This window comes from Oncorhynchus mykiss, chromosome 11, assembly GCF_057628025.1.
Source record: "Oncorhynchus mykiss isolate SJ-2025 chromosome 11, ASM5762802v1, whole genome shotgun sequence".
Taxonomy (NCBI): domain Eukaryota; kingdom Metazoa; phylum Chordata; class Actinopteri; order Salmoniformes; family Salmonidae; genus Oncorhynchus; species Oncorhynchus mykiss.
The window spans coordinates 55561692-55582281 of record NC_143032.1 but is presented as its reverse complement, the minus strand read 5'-3'; the positions used below and the strand labels follow the sequence as shown (position 1 = coordinate 55582281).

Sequence of the window (20590 nt, the reverse complement as noted above, 5' to 3'; positions counted from 1 at the left end):
AGAGAAACACAAATGTAGTTTTTTTTTCTCTCCCACAGACATGTGTCTCAATCATTTTCTGTAGGAGAAGGCTGGGTCTGGGGCCTGGGCTTGGGCTGTCTCCACCAGTGGCCACTGACAGACAGATGTGCTGTTTAATACCAGAGCTGGCAACATCTCCCACCGCTGTGAATAAACACTCACTGGGCCTTTTCTGCTTCTGCATCTTTGCAGGAGGGAGATGTGCTGCAACTGTTCTTCCACACCGATCTCGACAAACCATTTCTGTATGAACATCGCTTAGCGCACTGGGGCATTGTCATGCTCCAGAGCTCCCGAGTGGCACAGTGTTCTAAGGCACTGCATCTCAGTGCTAGAGGCGTCACTACAGACCCTGGTTCGATTCCAGGCTGTATCACAACCGGACGTAATTGGGAGTCCCATAGGGCGGAGCACAATTGGCCCAGCGTCATGAGGGTTTGGCCAGGGTAGGCCGTCATTGTAAATAAGAATTTGTTCTTCACTGACTTGCCTAGTTAAATAAAACATTTGAAACATGAAAGAGCCTTCCCCAAACTGTTGCCACAAAGTTGGAAGCACAGAATCTTCTAGAATGGCATTGTATGCTGTGGCATTAAGATTTCCCTTCACTGGAACTAAGGGGCCTGGCCCAAACCATGAAAAACAGTCCAGACCATTATTCCTTCTCCACCAAACTTTACAGTTTGCATTCTAGCAGGTAGCGTTCTCCTGGTATCCGCCAAACCCATATTCGTCCGTAAGACTGCCAGACGGTGAAGTGTGATTCATCACTCCAGACAAACAGTTATTGTGCTGATGTTGCTTCCAGACGCAGTTTGGAACTCGGTAGTGAGTGTTGCAACCAAGGACAGACGTTTTTTACGTGCTACGCGCTTCTGCACTTGTCGATCCCGTTCTGTGAGTTTGTGTGGCTTAACACTTCGTGGCTGAGCCATTGTTGCTCCTAGACATTTCCAGTTCACAATAACAGCACTTACAGTTGACCGGGGAAGCTCTAACAGAGCAGAAATTTAAAAGCTGGCATCCTATGATGGTGCATGTTGAAAGTCACGGAGCACTTCATTCTACTGCCAATGTTTGTCTATGGAGATTGCATGGCTGTTTGCTCGATTTTACAGTATATACCTGTCAGCAACGGGTGTGGCTGAAATAGACGAATCCACTAATTTGAAGTGGTGTCCACATACTTCTGTATATATAGTGTATAGGCTGCGCCTATACTGTATATCCATCCTCACTACCCATGATGAAAGCATTGCATCCAGCTGATAAACACAATGCCAAATCCCTCCACCAGCTGTTTCAGCACAGAGCTGCACCAATCCCTCAACTTGGAGACAGACCTTTCACTTTTCTATTTCCCTGTCCACCTAAACAATATCTATTCTGGCCTACAGAAATGCACTTCTCTAATGTCTCCATTGACATTGTTGTTTTCGTTCTTACAAGGATCAACTGCTTTGCTCTTCAAATGCAAAAGGGAAAATAATGCACAACTGAATCCATATACCGAGCGCAAAATGATATGCTGTTAATCAAATCTATTTTCCAAATTCTCTAGGTGATTCCAAATGAAAATATCTGTGAATAGGTAGATGTGTACAGCGTGAGTCTATCTTTAGGGAATAAGCACTTGCATTAAGCAATAGTAATAACAATTTAATAATAATATATTAGATATGAAAAAGCAGAGAGAGAGATTTTCAGAACTGATGAAATAAGACTAAGGCAACCTTTAAACATAATGAGTCTCTTTTCTCAGAATAAGTCACTACTTGTGAGCCTTTTAGATAAAGCAAATAATAAGGGCATCAGAACGCTAGGAACAGGGAGCCCGACAGGACTACATATGGTCCTGTGTTCTAATGTTGGGGGTAAAAACAGTACCACAGTACCATTAGCATCACTGGACACAATGAAACATATAAGGTTGATTCAAAAAAAAGTGAGGAGACTAAGGCAAAAGCTAATTAATGACATGGCTATAAGTGTCTTTAGGTCTTGGCATTGTTCTCAGTAGAGGTAAAGCTGTCAGCTGACCAATTTCTGGACAGCGCAGTACTGCTCAGTACTTACAGTACTATTACAGTAGGCTATTGGTTGTTACTAGGAAACAAAACATTACCCATGCTGTCATTGTATGCTATTGTCAACATTATATTGAGACCAACTAGCATACAATACATTGTCTCTTTTAATACAGAATTACAAATCACGCTCTGACAAGCTATTCAACTTGAGTTTGTCTGGATGAAACCCACTGATTTGGGTTGACCACACACCAAACAAACCTGGCCTATGATGCATGGTGTTTGAATGACCAGTAACAGTTTGCCTGTTCCTTTTCTTCTGCAATAACATCATGTTTGTATGCAGATAAGTGTCTGTTCCTCCATCACTAAGTACATTGTGTGTGCAACCCCCATGCATTCTTATGTGCTAAAATACAATTCAGTAATTTAGCAGACACTCTTATCTAAAGTAACTTAGAGTAGCAATTATTGTTAAGTGCCATGCTCAAGAGCACAAACAGGTTTTTAATTAGTCAGTTTGGGGATTTGAACCAGCAACCTTTTGGTTACTGGTCCAACACTCTTAACCGCTAGGCTACCTGCCATTTCCATATATGCAGAACAGCCTGTAAGTGATCTGATTTCCAATGACTTGACGGAGCCATGACACAGATATCTCACTTATTCCACATGAAGTGGTGAAGAGAGCCTGTGTTTAGGTCAAGATGTTGTTTACTTCCATAATGGCAGTGTCCTCTCCCCAGGGCAAAGGTCAGGCATGACCTAAGCATTTCAGGGACAAAGCTCTCCTAATAGAAATGGTGGTTTACTCTTGAAAAGACCCTATGTCCCTGCAACTGCTACATAAACATACAAACGAGATAGAGCACTGATCAGATTTGTACAGAAAGGGAGGGGAGGGAGGGAGGGAGGGAGGGAGATGCTTAGGCCTGTGTGGGGATTGGTAGAGATTGCTATATCCAATGAGACTCTTAAAGCTGCTTTTAAAAATCTGTTTTATCAGGATTTCTCCCTTTTTATTATCTCTTTATCCAGTCTGTTTATTATAATTCAGGAGGGCCACATCGCCTGGAAATAGCAGTCTTTGAGGCAGTTAAAAGCTTTTTAGCAAATGCCTTTGTGATGTGGAATATTGCTGGGTTTGTAATTAAAGTCCACAGGGTCTTGTCCATTTCCTTACTGAGGTGATGTGAATGAGCACAATGATGAGTTCTGGACTAGCTCTGCTGGACACTGTCACTACACTTAGGGAATGAAAGCAATTTAAATGTTTCATGTGTGTCCGTTTCATGAGTGGAACTTGCTAAATAGTTAATCAAATAGCTACCTGGACTATCTGCATTGCCCCTCCCTTGCACTAACTCGTTTTACTTATCACATATGCTGCTACTGCTTATTATCTATCCTTTTGCCTAGTCACTTTAACCTTAAAAATGTGTGTGTGTATATATATATATATATATATATATATATATATATATATGTATATATATATATATATATATATACACACACACACACACATATACACCTCTATCACCTCGTAACCCCTGCACATTGACTATGTACTGGTACCCCATCTACATAGCCAAGTTATCATTACTCATTGTGTATTTATTTCTCTTGTTATTGTCCTTCTTGTATTATTCAATTGTTTTCTCTGCATTGTTAGGAAGGGCAATAAGTAAGAATTTCACTGTTAGTCTACACCTGCTATTTATGAAGCATGTGACAAATAAAATATGATATGATTTAAAGTGCACAAACTGGTGATACTCCAATGTAACAGAGGTACTGGTACACAGTACATCCAACACATACTCTAGTGCTCTATTTTAACAAACCTAACATAATGGTAAATCTCAGCGCTACTTAACGCAATAGTAAATCTTAGTGCTGGTGGTATAGGTTCAGGTGTGTGTCAGGCTTCAACATAGAAGCAATTGGCTTTAACATGAAAATATTTGTCTACACACATAACATTCGCATTTCGAGAATGCACTGCATGTTAGAGCCATGGACAATTGGACATTGGCCAAACATTATAATAAGATTAGCTTACAGTACCATCGCCTAATATGGCCTGTTAGTGACTTTGGACTTTGCCACGTGAAAGATAAACAAATGAACAGGCAATTAGCCTTAACTACAAGAGGATTCAGCACCAAGGCCAGGGATCGGAATTCCCGCGATTTTACAGTTGGGTGCAACAGATGAACGCAGAATATGCATTTTTTGTAAATGATAAAAGGACAAACAATAAGCAGTCTATTGTTATATGTTTATGTTCCTAAAAAGCCTTCCTACAGTCACTGACACCTTTCATTCAATGTGCATCACAGATAGGCCTAATGAGTCCATACTTTGCACAGAAGCTGCATGGACAAATAATCACGTTCAGCATAAAGAAAAAACAGGAATGTCTGTTGACTGTTTTGCTGCTATTATATTTGAATAAAACATTGGTTATATGCTACTGATTAGGCTATTGTGCTCCTCTGCTGGCAAAATCGATGGCATAACTAATTGCATTACTGCTAAGACCAGTTTAAATATCACCAGTAGCGCTGCTTGAAATTGGCACATTGGCGCATGTTTTTAAGGACACACCTTTCCAACCTAGCGCTATTGAGTTTATATTAAACAGGCAAATTACCGACCCTGGCGCCACCATTGGAAAATAGCAGAGTGCTGGCTTTTACAAGACGAAATTGCCAGAGCATGCATTTGGCGCTGCCATAACGCCAGACAGAAATTGAGGTTTGCAAAAAACAAAATTCACATCAGCAATGTTACATCAGCACTAATCAATAAGATCAACCCCAAATAAAATAAAAAACTTTGTTTACCATGCTCTTTGGAGTAGGCTAATTAGGCTAAAGTGGACCTACTGTAACTTGGTAGGCCTACTGTATCTTGGTAGGCCATTTGACTGATGGCTTGGTCAGTATGTATGTCAATTGTAGTCATAAAAGTACGGTATATAATTTAAGGAAACTATAAGTTAAATACATTTTGAACCACAAGGGTAACAGTGGTTATTTCAACGTTTCACAAACTCGGTCCAGGTGACCCAAAAGGGTGCACGTTTTGGTTTTTGCCACAGCACTACACAGCTGATTCAAATAATCAACTCATCATCAAGCTTTGATTATTTGAATCAGCTGTGTAGTGCTGTGGCAAAAACCAAGACATGAACTCCTTGGGGTCCCCAGGACCGAGTTTGGGAAACGCTGGTCTATGTTGTGTCATCAACATCTCGACCATAATTATATTATAAAGAGACAACACAAACATTTAAGAGGCTACTAGTTTGATATAATTTTATAGGAAATAAACTAGAATACACGTCAACCCTACTCGAACAACACCATAAAGAGTCTATAATTAAAAACATCCATGGAATAGAGCAAAATAGAATCTAAATTAATATAGGTATATGCAGACAATCACTCAGGCTAGTTTTCACTTACAATAAAAGGCACATACCTTGGGTGACAACTGTGACAATCGTCGCTAGGAATATCTGTAAAAACCTCCAGATATGAGAGTAAATGCTCATTTTGGCTGTCACTTTATTCCATGTAACTTCCAGTCTCGGAGTTTCGTGAGTTTCAACAACCCAGGAAGAGTAGCTTGACTAGTGTAGGCTACAAAATCGCACCTGTACGAATACAGCCTTGTCTTGTGCACTCCGTGCGTCACTTAAACTATACATTGAGCTATCAGAAACTGTCTCGATGGTGGAAAGGTTTTGCTTAACGAACTTGGAGACGTCCCGTCCCGTTAATTATTCCTTATACCGCCATACCGAATACGATTATTTGATACAGCAACTCCATCTGATTCATTTTGAAGTCCTTGCATCAGCTCTCATACATTTACCCAACTTTGACCATCGTTGGGACTGACTGCGCTGAAATGTTCCATGTGTGTTCACAGATCACCGACTGCCTTGTGCGCAACCCCTTGGGGCACTAAAGTAATCATCTGTCACAACTCAATCCGGCCAGAGCACGTCTCGTCCAGTAAATTAAGCAGGAGACCATCACGATTTCATGTGATTCTAAATCCAGCGTAAGAAAGAGATGATAAGAGGATGGTGTAAACAAACAGCCACTACTGTACATGCTGCTAATTATAGTGATTAGTTGGCTATAGTTTGTGTTATTCCAGAACATACGTACTTTATTTGAGGCTCTCACAATGTACATGGGGCATTTTAAAAGTGTTTAGGGTAGTGTACTCGTTAATTTAAATATGCTCACGAATGTAACTTTTCTCCAGTTATTGTGGCTCATCCAATGGCATGTATTTTTTGCAATGTCAGTTGAGTTTAATCAAATCACAGCACATATTGATGGTTACTCTTCCTGCTTTTACTTTGCTCTATGGGTACACTCGCACCCATTATGCCACCAATGACCACATTGACATGAACACCAATATCCCGTTATTATTCTAGATACGCAATTATTCTGTTTGAGTTGACACATATAAACATCATATCCAGTTTACAATAACACGAAAAAGCTTGTGTCAGATGCCTGGGTTATGGTGATCTAAGACAGGATACATGTAAATATCTTATCTTATTTACAGTCTGTGCAAGCTAAGTTTCGCATATCATGGGTGTTGTGTGATTATTTTTGGTCCAGTGCAAAATATCTAAATGTCATCAGTTTGACCGATTTTAAGGAAATTAAAAGCTGAGAAAACATGTTTATGATAACACTTCAATTCGTCTTGGGTGCATATTTTGTGTGGTTGAAATACTGTCTGCTTGCATAAAAGCGTAAAAGATAACACATAACACAAGCATTGCATTTCGACAAGAGATGCTGAAAGAAAGAAATCATATCTCTCCACTCCTGTTCCCGAAACAAAATTGACATTTGTTGTATAATTTCACTGCAAGAAACGCATAATTCTGCAGGAGTTAATATTAAATTACGCTACATGTCAGAAGTGATAGGCCTACAGTCAGTGTCCACATTTCAGTTACTATTCCTATTAACCCATATTAATTTAAATGTTGAATATTCTGTTTATTCATGAATACAGGGATACTCATGAGCGGGAAATCAAAGGTGCATGATTTTGTAAGTGACAGCAAAAAGAATATGATGGGCATGGTGGATATGATGCTCTCCATCTGTGATTGGCGCAACTATAAATTAGCATTAAGTAAATGAGGCTGAACCCTTGTTGTTATGAACACCTACTGTTAAAGTTAAAGGGTGGAATTCTAGTGCCCCCTGGTGGCTAAAGATAAGGAATTATAAGAACTCTACTGTATGTTGGTGGATTTGGAGTCTTTTAACATCCATATATTTCTTGCAGCAAGTTAAATAATAAATTATCAGTGTCTGTACCTCATTGTGAAAAGGGTTCTCATATCATTAGAATGAAAAGTTGTCAAGAGTAAGAAAATGTCGTTGCCATAATGCATGGAATTTAAACATTTGTATCAACAACAGTAAATGTTCATATTCCCCTTCTAACACTTTCGCAAGAGTTTCAAACTGAGGATGAACTCAACAGTGTGCTCGGGGGCGTACAGGTATTATGTTTGACTCAAGCCCCAGTGTCCGGTCTGTAGCGTGAAGTCACGAGCTCTGCTGGTTGGCAACTGCTTAGCTACCCTACAATAGCCGTACCAAAAGCCATATCTGCCATAGAAAGCCTATGTAAATTACCCCCCCCCCCCCCCCCCCTGCAAAAAAAAATGGACGGCTGTTTTGGGCTCTAAAATGTGTTTATTATGATCAAGTTCGATCTCCATGGTGAATTGTTTTAAAGTTCGCTACAAATCGAGATATTTAATTAAATAGTGATCCATTCGGACTAAGTTTGTCGTCACACAAGACTACGTGCTGACACAGACCAATCACGGACCCGCAGTCTATGAGGCCATTAGGGTTGATCTGGGCTCCACTTACCCTCGCTTTATGACCTTGGGTTTATGACGTTGCCGTTGGTCGAAATTATTAACCAAACAAGGGAACTTCGCGTAAAACGTAAACCCCTCAACCCTCGTTATTGATAGAGTTTGCAGTGTATAATTCTGTTCACTCGGCGCCTGAAACGCCCCATAATTCAATTCGCGATGATTGTACATCCACAAAAAAAGTCAACATACAAGTAAAAACGAATGTACATAAATTAGAAATTGTGCTACAAATGCACAAACATCTCGTCAAAGTAATGATGTGTTTGTTTGGTTAGCGTTTGGAAATTGTAGAAATAAAACGTATTTATTCAAAGTTCCATCTAGTTCCATTCATTAGTTAGCTGTCATACAGTAGGCGATATATACTATATATACTATATATTGATATAGTTAATTTAATTAGAAATGCAATCATAATTGACTGTGGCACATGAAAACACACCCGTGGGCCAAATTATTTTTTATTTTATTTTTATTTAACCAGGCAAGTCAGTTAAAAGCAGTTTGGGTATTCGATCCAGCAACCTTTCCATTACTGGTCCAACGCTTTAACCACTAGGCTACCTGCCGCCCCGAGCTCCGACCTAATGAGTGACGAATTTCCGGGAAAGGGCGGTCCATTTTAAAATGAATTAATTCCTCCCTTGCCCTGCAAATTTAAACTCGTCAAACATTCTCAGAAGTGTCCACTTAATCTGAGGGGAGAGGGTGTGTCTTTTAAGTGTTTGGAATTCAGCCCTGTCCTTCTTTGGATTTTACATGGTGGTTGGCAACCAACGTTAAGGTGCATTACCGCCACCAACTGGATTGGAGTGTGGACCAGAGGCAGTGAAGGTCTAAATCCTACCGAAAAATCTCATCTCCCTAAGGAAACGAAATGCATAATTAAATACTACATCCCCTGAAGATTTCCCCAGAAGTTCACTTAATCCTGGCTCTTCAACCCCATTACTCCTCAAATCTAATAACAATTGCTCCATTTCCCTCACATATTTCTGGCACTGAAAGATAATATGTTCCACTGTCTCCATCTCCTCCTGACAATGATCACACCTAGTTGGATGTTTCCCCACCAATTTCATTGTACTATTGAGCCTGGTGTGTCCCAGTCTCAGCCTTGTGATTACAGTTTCCTCCTTTCTCTCTCGGCCTGAGGACCTCCCTGCCTCCACCTTTTCCTGGATCTTATTCAGGTGTCTACCCTTTCTCTCCCTGCTCCACAACTATTGCCATTTGTTTTTTACCATTGTTCTTATTAACCCCTTGGCGTCTGCTTTACTGATTGAAAATCCAATTTCAACATTAGGATGTTTAAGAGCCTGCTTGGTGATAACATTCACCACCTCATTCCCGTATACTCCCAAATGAGCTGGTACCCAGAGGAACAGCACAAATACCCCCATCTATTTCACCTGATACAAGCACTGCAAAATATCATACAATACATATTTTCTGCTCTGAGACACACGTTAATTTATGCTCACCAGTGCTGCACAGGAGTCAGAGCAGATTACTACTGTCTGGCCTCACCACCTCCACCCACTCTGCAGCCATATGTCCAACCCACTCTGCAGCAGTATGTCCAACAAATCATCTGTTGCTCTTTTCATCACTGCCCCCTTAAACTAAAAGCTGCACCTGCCCTCCCTGTTTTAGGGTCCTTAGATCCATCTGTGAATATATTTAAGAAAGCATAGTATTGTATTCTTAAATGTTCATTTACAACCAAATCTACTCCTTTGTCAACATCTCTTACACTCATTACAACTAGACTACATCTAGTTTATTTTTGTATTTTTTATCTGGCCTTAATGGCCATGTAACGTAAACTCGCCCCATTCCGTACAAATGTGCATAACCGCGACATTCAAACGAGGCTGCAATGAAAATGAATGGGACTGTGTTGGCATCAAAATCCGGGGTGTGAACTACGTTTCGATTCAGCGTTGATTGACTTGGTAATGGACTAACAGTATTTGAGAAAATATGAAAAAAAACTGACCCCTCTGACGCTGTATGTTACATCGTGACGTGTCACACTACGTGACGTACAGCGCGCATTTGCAACTCATTTTGTGCAGTACAGCATCTTTCCACCAGGGGTAGCCCTTCTCTCGCAGATTAAAATCATGCTTAACCATATACACTTGTAAGAAAAGAAATCATGAATAATTAAGTTGTCTAAATTAATATAATTATTGCTAATATTAAACTAATATTTCATGACAAGGTTGCCAATTGCATTTTTTTGCGCGTCATTACTGCGAGCCATCATGACACTCAAAAGCCGGAACAGCTGCAGTTCACTTCTCAGGCTAACGTTAGCACAGCCCTAAACCCCTCTTCAAATTCGTCATTAATTTTGTTGGAAAGGGGAGAAATTGTGCTTTACATTGATATTGACATTATAGTTGATCTGGAAGTATTACGTTTTTTGGGAGCAAAAATAAGGTCAATTGTACGGACCAAGGCGATGTACACAAGTGAGTGAGTTTACGTTACTCTTCTAATCTCCACCTGGCATAGCCAGAAGAGGACAGACTCCTCAGAGCCTGGTTCCTCTCTAGGTTTCTTCATAGGTTCCTGCTTCTCTAGGTAGTTTGTCCTAGCCACTGTGCTTCTACATCTGCATTGCTTGCTGTTTGGTGTTTTAGGCTGGGGTTCTGTATAACCACTGGGTTTGTATAAGCACTGCTGATGTAAAACAGGCTTTATAAGTATATTTGATTTGACTGTCTGAGACAGGATGAAAACGACTACATCAACAATAATATTTTGCTAGTTACGGCCCCTTTCACCATGATCCTTTGGTGCCATTCAACAATATGCACCTATGCCTTCTTTGGCTTTGTTTACGAACCGTAAACTAGCCAGCTCAAGCAGAACATATGTACAACCAAAGATAGGCTACTAGTAATCTTAGGTCTGTGGTGTGACTGTTAGCTAGCAAGCAACTTATCTGCATGCCGGAGAAAGCACACTGTTATGACCGGATACCATAGTGTATATTTTATTTTCCGAAGAGAAGACACCCGATAGCAGTGGCTGCTTTTCATTTTGAGTGGACAGGCTTCACTGAAATGTTTAATCATGTCACGCATGTGCAGTGGACATTTCAAGCAAAGTTGCTCTATTGGGGAGAACATTCGATGGGTCTTGCCAGAAAGCCAATTATGAAGATGGGTATTGTACCATCGTTGACAGTGGATCTTGCAAGCGCTGACCATAAAGTATGAGAGTTTGTTGAGTCTGACATGCAGACAACATTTTGGGAAAATCAGGGGGCTAACATCAAATGTATTTATATAGCCCTTCGTACATCAGCTGATATCTCAAAGTGCTGTACAGAAACCCAGCCTAAAACCCCAAACAGCAAGCAATGCAGGTGTAGAAGCACGGTGGCTAGGAAAAACTCCCTAGAAAGGCCAAAACCTAGGAAGAAACCTAGAGAGGAACCAGGCTATGTGGGGTGGCCAGTCCTCTTCTGGCTGTGCCGGGTAGAGATTATAACAGAACATGCCCAAGATGTTCAAATGTTCATAAATGACCAGCATGGTCAAATAATAATAATCACAGGCAGAACAGTTGAAACTGGAGCAGCAGCACGGCCAGGTGGACTGGGGACAGCAAGGAGTCATCATGCCAGGTAGTCCTGAGACATGGTCCTAGGGCTCAGGTCCTCCGTGAGAGAGAAAGAAAGAGAGAAAGAGAGAATTAGAGAGAGCATACTTACAGTGCCTTGCGAAAGTGTATGTGTAGGTATGTACGGCAGGACCAAATCAGAGAGATAGGTGCAAGCCCATGTAATGCTTTGTAGGTTAGCAGTAAAACCTTGAAATCAGCCCTTGCCTTGTCAGGAAGCCAGTGTAGGGAGGCTAGCACTGGAGTAATATGATCTATTTTTTTGGTTCTAGTCAGGATTCTAGCAGCCGTATTTAGCACTAACTGAAGTTTATTTAGAGCTTTATCCGGGTAGCCGGAAAGTAGAGCATTGCAGTAGTCTAACCTAGAAGTAACAAAAGCATGGATTAATTTTTCTGCATCATTTTTGGACAGAAAGTTTCAGATTTTTGCAATGTTACGTAGATGGAAAAAAAGCTGTCCTTGAAACAGTCTTGATATGTTTGTCAAAAGAGAGATCAGGGTCCAGAGTAACGCCGAGGTCCTTCACAGTTTTATTTGAGACGACTGTACAACCATTAAGATTAATTGTCAGATTCAACAGAAGATCTCTTTGTTTCTTGGGACCTACAACAAGCATCTCTGTTTTGTCAGAGTTTAAAAGTAGAAAGTTTGCAGCCATCCACTTCCTTATGTCTGATACACAGGCTTCTAGCGAGGGCAATTCTGGGGCTTCACCATGTTTCATTGAAATGTACAGCTGTGTGTCATCCACATAGCAGTGAAAGTTAACATTATGTTTTCGAATGACATCCCCAAGAGGTAAAATATATAGTGAAAACAATAGTGGTCCTAAAACGGAACCTTGAGGAACACCGAAATTTACAGTTGATTTGTCAGAGGACAAACCATTCACAGAGACAAACTGATATCTTTCCGACAGATAAGATCTAAACCAGGCCAGAACTTGTCCGTGTAGACCAATTTGGGTTTTTAATCTCTCAAAAAGAATGTGGTGATCGATGGTATCAAAAGCAGCACTAGGGACTAGGAGCACAAGGACAGATGCAGAGCCTCGGTCTGATGCCATTAAAAGGTCATTTACCACCTTCACAAGTGCAGTCTCAGTGCTATGATGGGGTCTAAAACCAGACTGAAGCATTTCGTATACATTGTTCGTCTTCAGGAAGGCAGTGAGTTGCTGCGCAACAGCCTTTTCAAAAGAAATTGAGAGGAATGGAAGATTCGATATAGGCCGATAGTTTTTTATATTTTCTGGTTCAAGGTTTGGCTTTTTCAAGAGAGGCTTTATTACTGCCACTTTTAGTGAGTTTGGTACACATCCGGTGGATAGAGAGCCGTTTATTATGTTCAACATAGGAGGGCCAAGCACAGGAAGCAGCTCTTTCAGGAGTTTAGTTTGAATAAGGTCCAGTATGCAGCTTGAAGGTTTAGAGGCCATGATTATTTTCATCATTGTGTCAAGAGATATAGTACTAAAACATGTGAGTGTCTCTCTTCATCCTAGGTCCTGGCAGAGTTGTGTAGACTCAGGACAACTGAGCTTTGAAGGAATACGCAGATTTAAAGAGGAGTCGGTAGGGGCCAGTCGTGTATAGCTGTATCGGAAATGTTGGGAACCTGCTTTGACTTTTTCTGCTGCTTTTGAGACACGGTTCGATCCCTCCTTGGGGCACTACTTGTTGAGTAAATAAAACACTAAACAATCACAATACAGTGTAGAGGTCGACCGAATATGATTTTTCAAAGCCGATACCGATTATTGGAGGACCAAAAAAAGCCGATAACAATTAATCAGCCAATTTTATTAATTATTTGTAATAATGACAATTACAACAATACTGAATGAACACTTATTTTAACTTAATACTGTATAATACATCAATAAAATCAATTTAGCCTCAAATAAATAATGAAACATGTTCAATTTGGTTTAAATAATGCAAAAACAAAGTGTTGGAGAAGAAAGTAAAAGTGCAATATGTGCCATGTAAGAAAGCTAACGTTTAAGTTCCTTGCTCAGAACATTAGAACATATGAAAGCTGGTGGTTCCTTTTAACATGAGTCTTCAATATTCCCAGGTAAGAAGTTTTAGGTTGTAGCTATTATAGGAATTATAGGACTATTTCTGTTATGGTGAGTGAATGAGGACCCAAAAGCGAACTAACTTAAACAGAGCTTCTTTAATAACCAAACATAGGTAGGCTCAGATAGACCGGCAGATTCCGACAGGACAGGACAAGGTTACAGCAAACATGACGATAGTCTGGCTCAGGCATGAAACACAACAAACAAGAATCCGACAAGGACAGGAACAGAAACAGAGAGAGATATAGGGACCTAATCAGAGGGAAAAAGGGAACAGGTGGGAAACGGGGTGAATGGGTAGTCAGAGGAGACAAGGAACAGCTGGGGGAAAGCGGGGGAGAAAAGGTAACCTAACAACGACCAGCAGAGGGAGACAGGGTGAAGGGAAAGGACAGAGACAAGACACAACATGACAGTACATGACAATTTCTCTCTATACTATTTGTATTTCATATACCTTTGACAATTGGATGTTCTTATAGGCACTTTAGTATTGCCAGTGTACGAGTATAGCTTCCATCCCTCTCCTCGCCCCTAACTGGGCTCGAACCAGGAACACATCGACAACAGCCACCCTCGAAGCAGCGTTACCCATGCAGAGCAAGGGGAATAACTACTCCAAGTCTCAGAGCGAGTGATGTTTGAAACGCTATTAGCATGCACCCCACTAACTAGCTAGCCATTTCACATCGGTTACACCAGCCTAATCTCGGGAGTTGATGGGCTTGAAGTCATAAACAGCGCAATGCCTGAAGCACAACGAAGAGCTGCTGGCAAAACGCACAAAAGTGCTGTTTGAATAAATGCTTACGAGCCTGCTGCTGCCTACCATCGCTCAGTCAGACTGCTCTATCAAATCATAGACTTAATTATAACGTAATAACACACAGAAATACGAGCCTTAGGTCATTAATATGGTCAAATCCGGAAACTATCATCTCGAAAACGAGACGTTTATTCTTTCAGTGAAATACGGAATCATTCCGTATTTCATCTAACGGGTGGCATCCATAAGTCTAAATATTCCTGTTACATTGCACACCCTTCAAAGTTATGTCATAATTACGTAAAATTCTGGCAAATTAGGCGACTCAAACTGTTGCATATACACTGACTCTGCGTGCAATGAACGCAAGAGAAGTGACAATTTCACCTGGTTAATATTGCCTGCTAAACTGGATTTCTTTTAGCTAAAAATTCAGGTTTAAAAATATATACTTCTGTGTATTGATTTTAAGAAAGGCATTGCTGTTCATGGTTAGGTACACATTGGAGCAAGGACAGTCCTTTTTCGCGAATACGCACCGCATTGATTATATGCAACGCAGGAGACGCTAGATAAACTAGTAATATCATCAACCATGTGTAGTTAACTAGTGATTATGATTGATTGATTGTTTTTTTATAAGATAAGTTTAATGCTAGCTAGCAACTTACCTTGGCTTACTGCATTCGCGTAACAGGCAGGCTCCTCGTGGAGTGCAATGAGAGGCAGGTGATTAGAGCGTTGGACTAGTTAACTGTAAGGTTGTAAGATTGAATCCCCGAGCTGACAAGGTAAAAATCTGTCGTTCTGCCCCTGAACAAGGCAATTAACCCACCGTTCCTTGGCCGTCATTGAAAATAAGAATGTGTTCTTAACTGACTTGCCTAGTTAAATAAAGATTAAATAAAGGTGTATAAAAAATAAATAATAATCTGACAAATTGGTGTCCAAAAATACCGATTTCCGATTGTTATGAAAACTTGAAATCGGCCCTAATGAATCGGCCATTCCGATTAATCGGTCGACCTCTAATACAGTGACTATTGGTGACTCTATTATGTATTATTCTGCAAGATTGAGCCGACAGAGATGGTCGCCTCGCTTCGAGTCCTTAGGAAACTATGCAGTATTTTGTTCAACTCTGCTCAACCCAGAAATCCTTACAAGAAAATGCCTGCCATATTACCTCTCAAGAGAATTCTCGGCAGTTATCGTGACAGATGTGTACATTCTCCCTCAAACAGACACCAAGATGGCCCTCAAGGAACTTCACTGGACTCTATGTAAACTGGAAACCATATATCCTGAGGCTGCATTTATTGTAGCTGGGGATTTTAACAAAGCAAATTTGAGAACAAGGTGACCTAAACTCTATCAGCATATTGATTGCACGAAGTGCGGGGGTAATACACTCGATCACTGCTACTCTAACTTCCGTGATGCATACACAGCCCTCCTCCGACCTCCCTTCGGCAAATCCGACCATGACGCCATCTTGCTCATACTGTCTTATAGGCAGAAACTCAAACAAGATGTACCAGTGAATAGAAACATTCAACGCTGGTCTGACCAAACGGATCAACGCTTCAAGATTGTTTTGATCATGCGGACTGGGGTACGTTCCGGTCAGCCTCAGAGAACAACATCGATCTATAAACTGACTCGGTGAGTGAGTTTATAAGGAAGTGTATTGGAGATGTTGTACCCACTGTGACTATTAAAACCTACCTTCACCAGAAACCGTGGATGGATGGCGGCATTCTCGCAAAACTGAAAGCGTGAACCCCCGCAATTAACCATGGAAAGAGGTCTGGGAATGGCTGAATATAAACAGTGAAGTTAATCCCTCAGCAAGGCAATCAAACAAGTGAAATTCTGGTACAGGGACAAAGTGGAATCGCAATTCAACGGCTCAGACACAAGACGTATGTGGCAGGATCTACAGGAAATCACAGACTACAAAAAGAAAACCAGCCACATCAGACACCGATGTCAGGCATTCAGACAAACTAAACACATTCTTTTACCGCTTTGAGGATAATACACCTCTCCTTCTCTGTGGCCAATGTGATTAAAACATTTAAACGTGTTAACGTGTTAATGCGACCTTTTGCCACATTTCAGGCTTCAAACATAAAGATATAAAACTGTATTTTTTTGTGAAGAATCAACAACAAGTGGGACACAATCATGAAGTGGAACGACATTTATTGGATATTTCAAACTTTTTTAACAAATCAAAAACGGAAAAATTGGGCGTGCAAAATTATTCAGCCCCCTTAAGTTAATACTTTGTAGCGCCACCTTTTGCTGCGATTACAGCTGTAAGTCGCTTGGGGTATGTCTCTATCAGTTTTGCACATCGAGAGACTGAAATTTTTTCCCATTCCTCCTTGCAAAACAGCTCGAGCTCAGTGAGGTTGGATGGAGAGCATTTGTGAACAGCAGTTTTCAGTTCTTTCCACAGATTCTCGATTGGATTCAGGTCTGACTTGTTCATTCTAACACCTGGATATGTTTATTTTTGAACCATTCCATTGTAGATTTTGCTTTATGTTTTGGATCATTGTCTTGTTGGAAGACAAATCTCCGTCCCAGTCTCAGGTCTTTTGCAGACTCCATCAGGTTTTCTTCCAGAATGGTCCTGTATTTGGCTCCATCCATCTTCCCATCAATTTTAACCATCTTCCCTGTCCCTGCTGAAGAAAAGCAGGCCCAAACCATGATGCCGCCACCACCATGTTTGACAGGGTGGATGGTGTGTTCAGGGTGATGAGCTGTGTTGCTTTTACGCCAAACATAACGTTTTGCATTGTTGCCAAAAAGTTCAATTTTGGTTTCATCTGACCAGAGCACCTTCTTCTACATGTTTGGTGTGTCTCCCAGGTGGCTTGTGGCAAACTTTAAACTACACTTTTTATGGATATCTTTAAGAAATGGCTTTCTTCTTGCCACTCTTCCATAAAGGCCAGATTTGTGCAATATACGACTGATTGTTGTCCTATGGACAGAGTCTCCCACCTCAGCTGTAGATCTCTGCAGTTCATCCAGAGTGATCATGGGCCTCTTGGCTGCATCTCTGATCAGTCTTCTCCTTGTATGAGCTGAAAGTTTAGAGGGACGGCCAGGTCTTGGTAGATTTGCAGTGGTCTGATACTCCTTCCATTTCAATATTATCGCTTGCACAGTGCTCCTTGGGATGTTTAAAGCTTGGGAAATCTTTTTGTATCCAAATCCGGCTTTAAACTTCTTCACAACAGTATCTTGGACCTGCCTGGTGTGTTCCTTGTTCTTCATGATGCTCTCTGCGCTTTTAACGGACCTCTGAGACTATCACAGTGCAGGTGCATTTATACGGAGACTTGATTACACACAGGTGGATTGTATTTATCATCATTAGTCATTTAGGTCAACATTGGATCATTCAGAGATCCTCACTGAACTTCTGGAGAGAGTTTGCTGCACTGAAAGTAAAGGGGCTGAATAATTTTGCACGCCCAATTTTTCCGTTTTTGATTTGTTAAAAAAGTTTGAAATATCCAATAAATGTCGTTCCACTTCATGATTGTGTCCCACTTGTTGTTGATTCTTCACAAAAAAATACAGTTTTATATCTTTATGTTTAACGTCAGGTCACATCCTTTTGGGTCTCAAATTACTTCTCCCTTCGTGTGATGATGTGTCCATCCACAGAATGCAATCTCAGGTAGAGGCTTGATCCTTTTGATTGAGATTGTTTTCTGTTCTCCTGTTTCAGTTATGTGTTGAGGTGGAACAGAGATTCTAACCTTGTCAGTCTTTTTAGATTGTTTGGCTGGTTCCTCTCTTCTCTTCCTGTTTCCACCCTACATCTTGATTGTGTGTGAGTCTGTTGTTGCTATACTAGCGTTTACTATCACTTCTGTTATGTCAATGTCATTGATCTTCTGTGGTTCTAACTTCAAGTGTCTGTTAAGGAGACCATTCAAGAGCTGAAAAGTCAATTGTGGGGAAATCCCCATTTTCTTCAGCTTGCTGGACTTTTCCTCCTCTTTGTGGGGTCTCTCCTTCTGTTCATTATGAGGCCTCTCCTCCACTTTCTTCCCCTGAGGCTCCCTCCTCAGGCCGGACTGGGCTTCCATCTGGAAGGGTGTCAATTTTAGGGAAGAGATGTTCCCATTCTGTAGGTGATACTTTGGGGTCCCACTGTGCAGGGCTTCTGTCAAAGAGGTCTGCCACAACAGGTATGTCATCAAGACAGATAGCTAACAACTAAGTCTTCAATAAAACTCCCAAGGCGTGACTTTTCTTGAATGAATATATTGAAAACTGCAAAATACAGAAAATAATATACTTTAGTATTGAATTCACACCGACATACTGTAGCTGTACATTATACATTTGAAGTTGCATAAATACAAAGCACGTGCTAAGGTACCATGCATCTGGCATGATGCCAAACCATATAGCTAATTGTTACTCATATGGTAATTGGCTAACGCCTTTCATTACTCTAATAATGTACAACCATCTATGTAGAATAACAAAGCATATTACAATAGAAACAGTAACAAAACTACACTATTGTATATTTTACAATTTGTTTGCATGACGCACGAGCAAAGTAATACAACTAACGACACACATGAAAGGCATTAGAATTTGTGTGAGTAAATGCAACCAACATTGATTGATATGTAGGCAACTCTATAAATAACAAGATTATCATCATTGGCTAAATGCTTGAATCGAACTTAAAACAAATATTTTCCTAGGCTGAAGCCTGACAAGAAATAACTACACTGAAATACCTGCACCCTAGCGTTGTTTTTAGCTGCTTCTATGCGTGCAGAACAAATTCTCTACTTCCTGTTTGCGTAGTCTTTCTAAGTACCAGAAAGCTCCACTAGGAGGCGAATAACACCACGGAACACAATGAAAATACATTTTAACCATTGTAATAAAATCATTTGTTACCTTCTAACAGGATGGCAGCACAACCGCCCTTAAAAACCCGATTCAAATTCGATACAAACCTTCAAATAGGTATGTAATGACACATTATATAAACTCTTTATAGTGTTTTATTTACATTTTAGAGGCGATAAGGTGATAAGTTGGATCTCTCCTTTTCACTATCACGCATTAGTTTCGCTTCCCCACCCGCCATTTTAAAAAAAGACCCGACGGGGCTCATTGCCTGCTTGAATTATGCAGAAACGGGCAGCGTGGAGGTCATGTAATTGATTCTGTTGGAAAGGGGAGAAATTGTGCTTTACAATGGTATTGACATTACAGTTGATCTGGAAGTATTACGTTTTTGGGGCACAATTGTAATACGGGCAATTGTACGGACCAAGGCGATGGACGAGTTTGCGTGAGTTTACGTTATCTAGTTTGCATGAAAAACAACTTTACAGATGATTACAAAGTTTGAAAGCAAAGTTGATTTACCAGTATGCGGCTCAATTTGGGTAATCCAAAAATTACGTAACAAATTACCATTTTGGACAGGTAACTTGTAACTGTAACAGATTACATTTAGTAAAAGTAACCTACCCAACTCCAGATGTGTATATATAAAGTACCAGTCAAAAGTTTGGACACATCTACTCATTCCAGGATTTTTCTTTGTTTACTATCTTCTACGTTTTAGAATAATAGTGAACGCGTCAAAACTATGAAAAGCACATATGGAATCATGTAGTAACCAAAAAAAGTGTTAAGCAAATTAAAATATATTTGAGATTCTTCAAAGTAGCCACCCTTTGCCTTCATGACAGCTTTTGCACACTCTTGGCATTCTTTCAACCAGCTTCATGAGGAATGCATTTCAATTAACAGGTGTGCCTTGTTAAAAGTTAATTTGTGGAATTTATTTCCTTCTTAAAGCGTTTGAGCCAATAAGTTGTGTTGTGACAAGGTAAGGGTGGTATACAGAAGATAGCCCTATTTGGTAAAAGACCAAGAACAGGTCAAATAAGCAAAGGGAAATGACAGTCCATCATTACTTTAAGACATGAAGGTTAGTCAATCCAGAAAATGTCAGTGCAGTCGCAAAACCATTGAGTGCCATGATGAAACTGACTCTCATGTGGACCTACACA

The 20590-nt window shown here is 40.5% G+C and overlaps 1 protein-coding gene across 1 annotated transcript in view; it reads right to left on the bottom strand.

Moving 5' to 3' along the window:
* Positions 1-6045, bottom strand: part of LOC110535954 (transmembrane protein 132D-like) — a 70158-nt gene extending 64113 nt beyond the window's left edge. Inside the window, exon 1 of the mRNA XM_021621367.3 lies at positions 5544-6045. Coding sequence (XP_021477042.3) covers positions 5544-5616 — 73 coding nt within the window. The 5' untranslated portion in view covers positions 5617-6045. The remainder of the gene's footprint in view (positions 1-5543) is intronic.
* Between the last annotated feature and the right edge of the window lie 14545 nt (positions 6046-20590).